General features: G+C 47.4%; 1 protein-coding gene across 1 annotated transcript in view; it reads left to right on the forward strand.

The window, feature by feature from the left end:
• The window catches only part of LOC121338032 (vasoactive intestinal polypeptide receptor), a 105,234-nt gene extending 100,055 nt beyond the window's left edge, over window positions 1–5,179 (forward strand). Inside the window, exons 11-13 of the mRNA XM_041408575.1 lie at window positions 2,204–2,333; window positions 3,102–3,143; window positions 4,944–5,179. Coding sequence (XP_041264509.1) covers window positions 2,204–2,333; window positions 3,102–3,143; window positions 4,944–5,135 — 364 coding nt within the window. The 3' untranslated portion in view covers window positions 5,136–5,179. The remainder of the gene's footprint in view (window positions 1–2,203; window positions 2,334–3,101; window positions 3,144–4,943) is intronic.
• The last annotated feature ends 8,411 nt before the right edge of the window (window positions 5,180–13,590 follow it).

The raw sequence follows: 13,590 nt of genomic DNA on the forward strand, positions 1-13,590 counted from the left end.
GAGGTTGTGGACCCCCCATCCCTGGAGGTGTCCGAGGAAGCCCTGGAGGTGCCACTCAGTGCTCTGGGCTGGGACAAGGTGGGGATCAGGCACAGCTTCGGCTCGATGGTCTGGGCGGTCTTTCCCAAACAAACACCTCTGTGATTCCATGTGCATTCCTCCTGCCAAATCTGAGATAAATCTGTTTTAAACAAACAGCATCCTGGATATCTCATTTGCATTTCTCCCTCCTTCTTGTGTGTATTTTATACTGTTTATTTTCTACAAACACAGCCTGCTGACGTGCTGACAGCATTGTTCAACTCCAGAAGGACTGAGCTTAGCTGCAGGCTGGAAGTTCAGGTGTGCTGCTGACTCCCTCATTAATGCTGCAGACAGAGAATGGGCTTTCATGTACTGGAAGCTCTGAGAACAAGTCTCCCAAAACAGTTTTCTGGAAATGACAGGGACATGTGCAAGAATGGGACAGCAATATTTCAGGCAAATAGAATTTGTCTTCTGCAACAGAAAACTTGAGCAAAATTCATCTCTCCATTCTGTCCATGTCTGTGGATCAATATTGTCATCAAAGTCCTCTGAGTAACTTTTCCATTATGATTTCAAGGAGCGTGACTGAAATGTTGGTTCACTCTTGCCCACTCCCAAGGACAGGAGCAGGTTCCATGCAGGTTAATGGACACGTGTTCTCCCAAAATTACCTGTCACCACATCATCTGTCTGGGATGTGCTGGGAATCAGAGTAATGAAGGTTTTGAGAATCCATGGTTTCCAGCAGATTTAACCAGCTTTAGACAATCCCCCAAGCAGTTCTGCCTCCTGCACAGCCAGGCTTGAGCTTCCTGGGAGAAATCACTCTGGGACTGGGTGATGACTTCCCTGAGTGCAGTGTTTAGGGGGTGGAGTCTTTTAAAAATCACAGAGCCCTTGCCTTGATGCCAAAATAAAATCTAAAACTCAGTATCTGGTGAAGCTCAGTGTTGGGAACAAGAGATTGGTGTGAGGTGTGCAAATTGGAGGAGGGGGCTCAAGTTTTGTCATTAATGTCCTTTTCATCACCACAGTCCAGCCAGGAGGGAAAATATTGCAATTAAGGTCCCAGTATTGTCTGCAAGGATAAGATAAAATTTCCTAATCCACTGGAGGTTGCAAACAGCATCTCTGTCAATGTGGGACTCAAAGGTAGCATCACATCTCCTCCTCTAGGCTGATGTTCCTCAGAGAACTCAGATTTTTGATCCCTATGAGCAGGGATGTACCTGCTAGTGAGGGGTGTGGGAAAGGCAAACTCCTGTAAAGTTCCTCATCTTCCTGCAGGCTGTCATGTTTCCTGGAATGAGCCACAGCCTCCAATCACAGCCTTAATGTTGAGCTGTCTCTGGGCCAGGCCCAGGGAGAGCTACAGAGGAGCTCTGGGATGCACAGGGATGAGCATCCTCTGCACAAAGCTGCCACATCAGCCTCCCAGTGGGCTCCTGCAGGTGGCAAATGAATGAAGAGGGTCTGAGAGGTCTGAGCCTGAGGAGGCTTTGGAGGTGGAGGGGTTCCAGGTGGAAAAATGAGCATTTCCAACATCCCAGCCTCAGCTTTATTTCCTCCAGAAGCCTCTGAGAGAGGGGGAGATGTCACAGGATACGAGTGACCAAGGGAGACAAAACCCCCACAAGCATCCTTAGACCCTTGATTTCATTTTCTTTCTGCCAGCTACTTTTTAAATAATGATTACATTTAATACATTATCATCTCTTCCTAATTAGACCCCTGATTACCCAGCATGATGCCATTAAGCACTAATACTGTTCATCCCCCTCCTTTGGAGACATTCATTGTGCAGTAGCCTGTCATTATTCCGAGCTAAACATACCATTTCTCTCCCAGAAGCTGTAATTTTCAGAAATCCCAGGCAAACAAAGACATTGCTAGATGATGATTTAGCTTGTGGGGATGAAAAAAAGATCTCTGGTGGGAGGGGAAGAAGAGAGGAGGGAGAAAGAAATACCACCAGTGGAGCTACTGGGAATAAAAATGTCACATTTTATGGTGCCACCAGGTCTGAAATCACCAGCCATCTGCAGTCTGTGGGACAAGGAGAAATAGCAAATTTTTCAGGGTTTATTTCAGGGTTTATTTTATCCTCAGCTGCAGATTCCTCAGCCTCTTACCCTCTTCCCTCTTCCCTCGTGGCTCATGTTTTTCTTTCCAACAGGAGGCTGGCCAAGTCCACTCTGCTGCTGATCCCTCTCTTTGGCATTCACTACATCATGTTTGCTTTCTTCCCTGACAATTTCAAAGCAGAAGTGAAGCTGGTCTTTGAGCTCGTGGTTGGGTCATTCCAGGTAAGCCACCATTTGGGTCACCAGGTCTGTCACCAGGGAGAAATGCAACAAGCTGTACCTGGGGTTTTTTTCTGGACATGCCCCATACTGCTCTTGTACCTTTATGGAAAATCTACTCACTCCAGCCTGGCCAGAATGAAAGATAAATTTATATTTTGCCTTCCAGAAGGAGATTCTCTTCCCTCATTTTAGGAAATGAAAAGAAAATGTTCCTCTGTGCATTAGTGTCTCTGTGTTTTTTTCTACTTAAGGGAGAAAAATAAGCACATCAGTTCAGTTTTTGTATCACTGATGTGTCCAAGGCCAGGGCAGATGGGGCTTTTCCAGAAGGAGATTCTCTTCCCTCATTTTAGGAAATGAAAAGAAAATATTCCTCTCTACACTGGTGTCTCTGTGTTTTTTCTACTTAAGGGAGAAAAACAAGCACATCAGTTCAGTTTTTGTATCATTGACTTGTCCAAGGCCAGGGCAGATGGGGCTCTGAGCAGCAAGTTTCATTCAGTGGTGAATGATTAACATCCCTGTCTGCATCATCATCGCTGCACATCTGGCATCTGGAAGTGTTCAAAAACTGTGCAGATGTGGCACTTGGGGACTTGGGTCAGTGGTGGACTTGCTGTGCTGGGGGAGTGGTTGGCCTTAATGACTTTAGAGGTCTTTTCCAACCTGAACACTTCTGTGGCTGTGCGATTTTTCCTCTGGGAGCTGAATGGATCTACACTCTTTCCTTGTCTGTAGTGCTAAAATCCTGGTTTCTCCTTTCCCCAGGGTTTTGTGGTGGCTGTTCTGTACTGCTTCCTCAATGGAGAGGTAAGACCAGACCATCAGGGTTTTTTGGTTAATATTTGCAGCCAAAATGAATGCATGTGGAAAGTGGATTGAGAAGTGTCCCATTCCTGATCCTGGTGTTACAGAATTGGGGGAAAGCATGCAATCACAACTGTCTCTCCAGGAAAATAATTCAACCATTTGCCTGACAGTTTTCAGCACAATTAATAACAACAATTAATAAACACATCAGACTTGTGTGTGCACTGTAGAGTTGCTGCTGGTCCCATCCTCTCCTCATGAGACAGCATCAGCAGAACTCCTGTGTGAACTTGCACAATCCCTGATCCTAAAGCACCACGTTCAGCACAGCAGGATAAATCCCATCTAAGCCCTGTTCATGCTTAGTGCCTCCAGGAATCCTCCTCAGGATCACACCCACTGCCAAAACCATCACAGGCATTGCTGTGACTGCACAGAGCAGTGCAGGTGAACGTGTTTCTGCCTTGCAGGAATAATATTGACTTTCCCACGTTTTAGTCCTGGCATTCTCATCCTGGGATTGTTCTGTTCCTGTGTTTGTTTATCCCAGAGCCCTTCAGACACAGCTGTTCCTTCTAATTCATGCTGTTACCTAAAAATTTGCACTAGAGGGCTGCAGGAGGGGACAAGGACAGTAGCCAGGTTTGTTCAGGATTTGAATTGGGATGACATAGACCAGGTTATTTCTGTAAACACTCTGAGCAGCAACAAGCAGCTTCTGTCAAAAAAAGCACAGCTGTATTGACAGCTTTACAAACAAGCTGTAGTTAAATCATTTCTATTTGAACAAAAAATAGGGCAGTGAAAAAGAAAGCATATTAATTATACTCACCAAGTGTTGTCATTGAAGCTAAGTAATCCAGCACCTTGATTGTATAAATGAGAATTTCCTTTCTGATGAAGCTCAGGGATTTCTGCTCCAGTAATTTACTGACTGGAGTGTCCCTTTATGTGGGTAAAAGTTATGTCCAAGCCAAGTTTAGTAGCCTTTATAAAGTAACTCTTGGCCCTGGGGCAGGTGGGTTATCCAAGGCTGCTCACATAATGAGGTCAGAACAGGTTGGGGACATTGTGGCTGGACAGTGCCCAGGCAGAAAGGGACCTGGGGGTGCTGGTCAACATCAACTGTCCATGAGCCAGCAGAGTGCCCTGGTGGCCAAGGAGGCCAATGGCTCCTGGCCTGGGTCAGGAATGGGGTGGCAGCAGGAGCAGGGAGGTCACTCTGCCCCTGTCCCTGCTCTGCTGGGGTCACACCTGGAGTGCTGTGCCCAGCTCTGGCCCCTCAGTTTGGGAAGGACCTTGGGACACTGAGCACAGGCAGAGGGGACAGCGAGGCTGGAGAGGGGCTGGAACACAAACCCTGAGAGGAACCCCTGAGGGAGCTGGGGGTGGTCCCCTGGAGAAAAGGAGACTCAGGGGTGCCCTCCTCACTCTGCACAGCTCCTGAAAGGTGCCTGTGCTCAGCTGGGGCTGGGCTCTTTCTCCAGCAGCACTGACACAACCAGAGCACACAGCCTCCAGCTGCACCAAGGGAAACACAGGTTGGATAGCAGGAAAAAGGTTTCCACAGAAAGAGTGATAAAGTTGTGGAATGGCTGCCCGGGGAGGAGGTGCAGTCCCCATCCCTGGATGTGTTTAACAAAGCCTGGATGTGGCACTGGGGGCCAGGGTTCAGTTGAGCTGTTGGGGCTGGGTTGGACTCGATGGTCTTGAAGGTCTCTTCCAACCTGGGCATTCTGGGAATTCTGTGAACAACATCAAGTGATGCCCTGTGCTGCCTTTTCTCTTTCCCATGCCCAGGTGCAAGCTGAGCTCAAGAGGAAGTGGCGGAGGTGGCACCTGGAGCGGTTCCTGGGCTCGGACATGAAGTACCACCACCCTTCCCTGGGCAGCAACGGCACCAACTTCAGCACCCAGATCTCCATGCTGACCAAGTGCTCGCCAAAGACGCGCCGCTGCTCCGGCTTCCAGGCCGAGTTCTCCCTGGTGTGAGAGGCTCCCCAGGCACTGAGCATCCAAAACTGGGACACGAGGATCCCCAGGAATCAGTGATCCCATGGCAAACCCCTGTGAAATGACCTGCTCCACATGAGCCAACAGAGGACACGCAACTGGAAAAGCCGCTGGCATCCAGGATGAGATTGGACAAGCCAAGAGGCAGAGAAACACTTTTGCTCTCCCTCTTTTCAGGCCTTTCACTCTTCAGTTTCAAGCCCTCAGGGATTGATAGCTCTGAGGAATTGTCCAAGCTGCTTGAGGACAGCCTGGGAGATGCTGGTGTGTCATAAATAATGAAGTACTGGGGTAAGGGAGGGAGAGCCTCAGTCCTCAGTGGCTTTACCAGAACTGGCATCTCTAAAACAGACAAATTGCACTTTTTTTTTTTCTAAAAAAAATGAGCCAGTAAAAGAGAGACAGAGGCAGGAAGCAGGGAAAAAAACCCACCAAACATATGAATGTGCCAAAATTCCTGTGAATATGAGGTGATGATACAGCACCAAAGGTGGTGCTGGGGACATGGGGAGAAGGGACAGGAGGAACATGAGCAGGAATGGAGAGGCCAGCACATGGCCCCCACGTTTTACACAGGTGGAGATGAATCTGCAGCACCAGGAGAGCCCCTCGGAGGATGCCCCAGTGTGTTCTGCTATTTCCCCACCATCCTTGGGAGCAGGAGCTTCCCAGGAACCCTGTGGAAGAGCAGACCACTGAGAAGGACCAGCGTGAGGACGCCCTTCTCTGCGCTGTGTTGGTGACATGGTGCTTTGCTTGGTTGTGTTCCATGAACAGGAAACTCGATTTGCATGTATAAAAACCAGGGCCAGATGCCAAAAGCAGAGCACGGCTGTGTTTTTTCATTCTCTTTAAGTTGTCCCAAAGATCTCGGTGCATGGATGCACCCAGGATCATTAGGGATCAGGGGGAAATAATTGGGCTGTAATTCATTTGCACTTGCTTAGCACACACTGTCAGGAAAGGGAAATATAGAGCCCTGTGATCCTTAATTGAGTCACAGCTGCCATAAGGAGCCAGATGAAAAAAATTAGTGTCACAGCAGCAGGTGAAATTGCTTTCATCAGAACAAGGTTGCCTCAGCACACAACTGGCACTCCAGGAGGGAGGAAGGAGTGAAGGAGCTATTAAATGGATTTCTTCTTCAGCTTTTGTGGGGAGCTTTCATCCAATGTGAAGGCATTGTTAGACGTTTAAGATGTATGTGTGCATTTTACCTCTTTTCTGAAGACCTGTTAGTTTCCATACAGGGGCAATTCCTACTTGAAGGATCCCATTAAAACCAAGAAAGTAGGTTTTTTTAAATTCTTGTTTTCATGGTAAAGAGGCAAAGGAGGAATGTTAAAGCCCAGTCCTGCTCATTTGAGGCAACCCCACAGTCCCAAAGTCAAAATACAGGGTACAGATGTTCATGTTTGTGTCCTACTCAACTGCATTGAGTGGGGTTGAAAAAGTTTTGTGCTGAGAGTGGGAAACCCCTGCCCAGCTCATATGTACCCTCAGAAATTGGGCTGCTGCCATGCTACTAAAACGTGTCCTCATGAAGAAGTGTCTGGGTCACCAACACAGGCACCTGGAGAGGGAGGTTGGCTCCTCTTTTAGAGCTCAGAGGTCTCAACTTGCCTGCTTTATTTCTCCAAAATGAAATGCAGCTCATTGGAGGGAAGCACCTGCAGCCCAGTGGGGTTGGGGGGTGTTGGCCTTAAAACCACACTGAGCTCAGGAGGAGACTTGCAGATCCAGTTCCTTTCTGAGTCCTGACAGGGCAGAGTTCCATGCCATCACCATTCCCAGAGCCTGTTATCAGCTGAGCTGGATGCTCCCAAAGTATTTCTCCAGGTATGGGGCTGAGAACAGCATTGGCGGCTAGAGTCAGTAAAGGGCCATGAGGAACTCTGATCCACCAAGGGCAAACTTGCAGTCCTGATTTTGCAGGGAGCCAGCTCAGATCCTGTCACAGTGTAGCCATGGCTACCCGGCCTGTAGGTCCTAAAACGATAGGAAGATGTGAAAATTCCTGGAATTACAGTGCTGGTGACCCCAGGCTGGCCAGGTGTGAGCCAGCTTTGTTGTGGCTACTTTACACTGAGCCCACATCAACAGTGAGGATCCAACTCTGACGTGCCATAAGATCATCAAAATGCAGCTCCCTGATTCCCAAAATGCAGAGAAAACAAGAGGATGCTCAAAATTTCCCCACTTTTCTTGCATTGAGGCACTTATGCCTTGACAGCCCTCAAACAATATCCCATTGAAATCCGCAAGGTTCTCAGAGGCAAGAACCTTTGAAGTGGTCCTGGTCAGAGTTCAAGAAGAGTTTGGATGATGCTCTCAGGTCCTTGGTGTGATTTTTGGGGTTGTCCTGTGCAGGACCAGGAGTTGGACTCGATGGTCCTTGTGGGTCCCTTCTAACTCAGGATATTCTGTGATTCTCTTTGTTTTTGGTGCTTGTGTTGATCTGCTGAGCGTTTTCTGACCTGAATTAGGACTCACCCAGGAAATACTGGAGAAATCCCACCTGTACCTCCAGTTCTTCTGCTGTGCCTGGTTCAAAGCAAGGATTTGACCTGCATTTTTCCAGGTGAATTACTAACTTCAAGTAAGCCCAGAAGAAGCAAAGAAAAATTCTGTCTCAGCTTCCAAGTTATGTAAAACGCTTTGTCTCACTGGTTTAGAGTTTTGAAGCAATGTCAGTCTGGGAAAGATTGGATCCATCAGGCTGCAAAGCCATTCCCCCTGTTCATCTGTCATGATAATATTTATACCCAACAAAGCTGATGGGCTGCAGAGGAACACTGCCTAATCTTGGGAATGCATCCACTGAGGTGTGAACTGGAATTTCACGTCCCAGCCAAGCAGCAGAGGAACTGGAGCACAGAGCTGTAGAGCAGAAGTGCAGCACCACTGCCAGCAGCCTCCTTTGTGGGATGTGAGGGAATCCCTTCCCATCTGTTCCAGGCAGCCTTGCTGGGGGGAAAGCCTGTGAGCCATCCTGTGAGACACACGGTGCGTTTTCCCTCTGATCTTCACCTTCCCTTTCCTCTCCCTGTGCTCCCTTTTCCTCTCCATTTTCAGGAGGAAAGTTGTGTGTTTGCAGCTTTTCTTGTGTTCCAGCCCTGTGCTAACCCCTGCCAGCACCAGCCATGTGCCAAAGACAGCCAGGAAAGGTTTGTCTTTTGGAGATGTGACAGGGAAAAACCCCAGCTGGTGATTTACCCCCACCACAGGCTCCTCTGCAGCCTGTCACACTCCCCACCAGGCTGTTCTGCACAGGAACCTGAAGATGGGATGTTCCCTAGGCTGAGGGGGCTCCTTCAAAATGTGTGGAGTACATCAGCATGCCAGAGCTGTGCCCCCAGGCACCCTACTGACAATTCTTTCATTACTGAACATCCAGCCACGCCTCCTCTCTGCTGTCAAGGATGTTTGAGGGATGAAATGAATGTGCTGAATGGACCTGCTGTGACAGGCACGGCAATGTCAGCGATGCAGAGCTGCCAGCCCAGCTGCCTTGGCCCCGTGTTCCAGGAAAACAGAGGAGCTGGGGGTGGAATCACTTTATAAAGAGTGAAATCTTCTCACTCTGGGGACGTGAGCAATCAAGTGTGTGATGGCATTGGGATTGGGCCCTGTTTGACTGGCTTAGTGCAGGAATTTGGCTCCATAACTTGGCCTGGTCTACTCTGTTTTTCATCCAGCTCATCAATAAAATGGAATTCAAGGACTTCACTGCAGATGATAACGTGGAGTGAGCTGTCCTGGCCCCATGACCTGGCCCTGTGTCCTGGCCCCACACAGAGCACAGAACAGAGCTCTGCACTTTTGCTGCTCCCCCAGCTCCAGCCTGACCCCCTGACCCCAGAAATGACCCCAGCAGGGCAACTGCATCCATTTGCTGCATCAAAGATCAGAGGTGTGCCTCCTAAAAGGTATTAAAGGAGAAAAGGAGACTCAGGGGTGCCCTCCTCACTCTGCACATCTCCTGAAAGGTGCCTGTGCTCAGCTGGGGCTGGGCTCTTTCTCCAGCAGCACTGACACAGCCAGAGCACACAGCCTCCAGCTGCACCAAGGGAAATACAGGCTGGATAGCAGGAAAAAGTTTTTCACAGAAAGAGGGATAAAGTTGTGGAATGGCTGCCCGGGGAGGTGGTGCAGTCCCCATCCCTGGGGGTGTTTAACAAAGCCTGGATGTGGCACTGCGGGCCAGGGTTCAGTTGAGCTGTTGGGGCTGGCTTGGACTCGATGGTCTTGAAGGGCTCTTCCAACCTGGGCATTCTGGGAATCCTGTGAAAGCTTCTTCTGCCTCTGTTAAAAGGCACAGATGTTTTTGAGGATCATGAATTTGGTCTCCAAAACTCTTTATAGAAATAAAGCCAAATTCTGATCCTGCTTGCACCAGTCAGCTCACTGCAGTGCTGCAGTGACTCCTGAATTACACCAGCATTCAACTGGGATTTGCCTTCAAAATAATTATTTTTTCTTCATTCTGGAGCATTCCCTTTTTACATCAGGGATAGAGTAAGCCCCGCCCCCCCCCCCCTTCTATACTTCAGTGATTGAATTATTTAAAATTATTAAAAAGTGTAGAACAATTAAAATATAAACAATAAATTATTGTCAAGGTCTAGATGTACCAGGTTCAATGCAGGAGCAGCAGCATTACTGCAGTTGTGGAATGAAAAGGGGGAAAGGCCAGAAGATTAAAGATCTGAGCATTTTGTTTTATTTGTGGTTTGTTTGGGGTTTTTTGCTAGGAAAAAAGTTATGTTTTTCTCCAGGATGGTGTTGCTGGAGAAAAGATATTTTATACATGAACTAATCATCAGATTTCCTTTTTTCTCTGTATCCCACTGGGTTCCCATTCATCTCAAAAGCAATGAGGGTCATGTCTGTGCCACAGGGCAGAGGGATTAAACCCAAATCTCTGCTCCAATCTGATGGAAATGCTTTCAGAGAGAAATGCACCTGCTGATTAATGAAAGATTGCTGTTAGCTTTTCAAAAGCAAAATGAAGTTTCAAAGAAAGCTCAGGAGTGAATGAACACCGCTTGGCTCCATGGCAGGGATTAAAGGGGTTTGGGGGGATTTTTTTGTCTCCATTCCTTCCAGCTTCACCCCAGGGTTTAAACAAGGGGAAAGGAAATATGGGGAAAGAAAATACAAAATAATTTCAGACTAAACGGGAATCTCTCAAACTGGGAAGTGCCAATGTGTGTCTCCATGAAGCTTATTTCACTCTGACCACACAGGAGCATCTTGTTTTGGTAAATGGACTGTGGAAACACAGGTGGACCAGAAGCAATGTCCCTTCTCTGGCAGGTGAATGCAGCTGTAACAGGAAAGCCCACAAAAAACATTCCTCCTGCTGTGTCCCACTGGGTGTTTTGCACAGCCCAGGTTCCCTCCCAGCCCTGTGCTTCCCCCCCCCATGGCATTTCTGCAGCCATGAATGTGCCAAACTCCTGGGGACAGGGATTGCAATCCTGAATTCCCTGGCTTACAATGCAAATTTGCACTTTTCCCACCCCGGTGCTGATGGGGCCAGCACCACGAAGCTGCTTCACCTGGAGATGAACCTTGAGGAGCAGGGGCTCACACACACCCACATCCATGCAGAAGGACTCTGCTGGCATCATTCAGGCACTAAACTGCTGTAAAAAGGAAAAGATTCCAGTCCCAGACTGGCAGGTGGAGTCAGATGTCCCAAAATGTGTATTTCAATCCATTTCCTTTCACCCAGTCAGCTTTTCATCCCCTCTCCAAACCCAGTATTTGCATTTCAGTCTGATAAGGTGTAATTACAGTGACTGACCTTGTTATTTTCCCTGGAGACCTGTGCAGATGAAAATATGTCTTTTAATCAGGAGTTTCTTGGGAGAACAGATCATCTTTTCCACCTCTTCCTGAACGTCCTAACTTGCATGATGTTGTCCTATATCCTGAAGAGCCCTGGGTTTGAAACTCTGGTTATTTCTAGAATACTGTGAAATCACAGGGGAGAAAAGCAAACATTTGGGACTGGAGGCTACAGGTCTGTAAAGAAAATAGTGCCCACTTGTGCTCTGAGGGCCAAACCCTGAGGACACACACACACACACATTGGCAGCAGCAGAGCACCAGTGTTTTACACCCAAGTTTTGTGGATATTGTACATTTGTAGATAGAGGAAATCTGAAGAGCACATTTAAAAAGATAAAACTAAACACCACATTTTTGATACAATGACGATAAATCGAGTTCGAAAAGGCAGTTTTGAACTCAAAAGTGCATTTTTCAGAACCTGTTTCAAACACCTCAAGCTGTGGGTCAGCAGCTGGTGCCACCTGACCCTTCTCACTCCAGCTGTAAACACCTCTGCTCTGCCCTCCTGTAAATAGGCTTTGGCAGCAGAGGGTGATGGGCACTGGCTGTGAGCAGAGAATCTCTGTCTCTGTGGGCTTCTCTGTACCAGGTGCTTGTGATGTATCCTCCATGCCAGCAAGAACAGGCCTGCTTGCTCAGCACAGGTGAAATCTCTGCCTTGTTCCATGGCCTTTTGCCTGATGTTATTTATTTTTGGTCTGACTCTGTACATATGCAATGAAATGGCTATTTTTTTTTCTTCCTCTTTTTTTTTTTTCTTTGGATTTGGTTCGCCTCCTTGCTTCAGAGGGGGTTCTTCTCTGTGGTTGACACTGCTGAAAACAAGCAATAAAACCATCGTGAAGACATTGCGTCTGAGGTGTTCCACCTGATATTTTAATTTATTCCTCACAGTCCTGGAGAAGACACAGAGAAGGAAAACTAAGAAGGAAGTTGTGAACTGGGGAAGCTCTTGCTTAGAGTTAAGCATAATGATCTCATACTTTGAAAGGTTAACCTGATAGACCAAATCACTCTTAAAATCAGAGAATCATAGAAATATTAACATTGGAAGTGACCTTTAAAGGCCATTTAGTCCTTGCAGTGAGCAGGGACATCTTCAAGTAGATGGGAGTTCTCTGTAGACCTTCTTTGAGAACATCTGTGCCAGCAGAAGAACCAGTACCAAATCCAACATAATTTACCCCAAAACCTCCCTCACTACATGAGCTGGGTGCACGGATTGTCCTTTGGGTGCAGGACTGATGCATGGAGGTGACAACCATGAAATCACAACCACACTGTGACAATTTTGTCACAATCCACAGGTGTGAGATGATTCCTGCAATCACAGGAACGTACAACCCCACACAGAAACACAGATGTGCTGATTGTTGCTGGAATACCCCCCAGCAAACATCTTTATTGCTCAGAACAAAGCACGAGCCTTCCTCTGGGCTGGAGGAAAGCTCGACAGGCAACCACAAGTGAACCATAATTGTTCATATCAAAGACAAATGATTTGATGCACACAAATATCAGGCAGTGCAAACAGATCTCAGCAAGAGGTCGTGAGCTTTTCCATGTCCATAGGGCCACTCACCCCCTTCTTAAACTGATTTACTCCCAGTGCTGGCACTGCTGATAAAGGCCAAACCTACAACTTGAAATGACAGGTCTTGGCTATATTTGTCCCTCTTTCTGCATGGATTAACCATTTTCATTTAAAACAAGGGGCCTGATGGTCTGGGCCATTCTGAGAAGTGAAGCTGTTTGTACTGACTTCCACTGGATCTCTCTGTGGGTTAAGCCAGAAATTGGGAAAACAGCTTGTGAGGGCTGGGGAAAGGGAAAACCAGCCAATTACATTTATTCTGTGTCTGTAGAGTTGAGGATAATCCCATTCCACCAAAAAACATCTTCCACATGAGGAACTCCAATCACTGCTCAGAAATTAATGTAAGTGGGTTTGCTGAAGGTCATCTGAGAAGTCTGGAAAAAAAAAAAATCAGCCCAACCCTCTCTGGTCCCCTCTGTGTCCTTCCTGGCTGGCAAAGAGCAAGGCATGGCTTTTCTTAGGCACACACCATTATTCTGAATTCGATGGAACATGCAATCACAATTTCTGGAAGGTTTTGAGCTTGCCTTTTAGGGCTTCTCTGTGTAAGTTCAGTTTTCATGACTGCAAAAGCATCTTTCTCTATTAGAAAGAATCATGTTTAAAGATGGCAAATGACAACCTCTTCCTTTGATCCCCTGTGGTTTCCGTGGCAAAATACCAGGATGAGGAATTTTGTGATCTCCATGACATTAAAGCAATTTCCCATGTAGTGGATCAGTCCTAGTGGTTAAATCATCTTCATTCCACATGCAGTTGGTTGTATCTACACCCTCCCAGTGGGGATATACATGAACTGTGACTCAGTACAATCCACAGAGGTGATTTGGCTGTCCTCAGCCCAGAGAAATGCTGGGTTGTCCGAGGATCCCAAGGACATGTGGCACACAGAGCCTAGGCTTGGTGTCACAGCTGTAACACTGCACTTTCTGAAAGCCTAGAAACCTCTTCTGACACTGACAGTGCTCACAGGGC

The sequence above is a fragment of the Onychostruthus taczanowskii genome, unplaced genomic scaffold, assembly GCF_017590055.1.
Source record: "Onychostruthus taczanowskii isolate IOZ18803 unplaced genomic scaffold, ASM1759005v1 scaffold3, whole genome shotgun sequence".
Taxonomy (NCBI): domain Eukaryota; kingdom Metazoa; phylum Chordata; class Aves; order Passeriformes; family Passeridae; genus Onychostruthus; species Onychostruthus taczanowskii.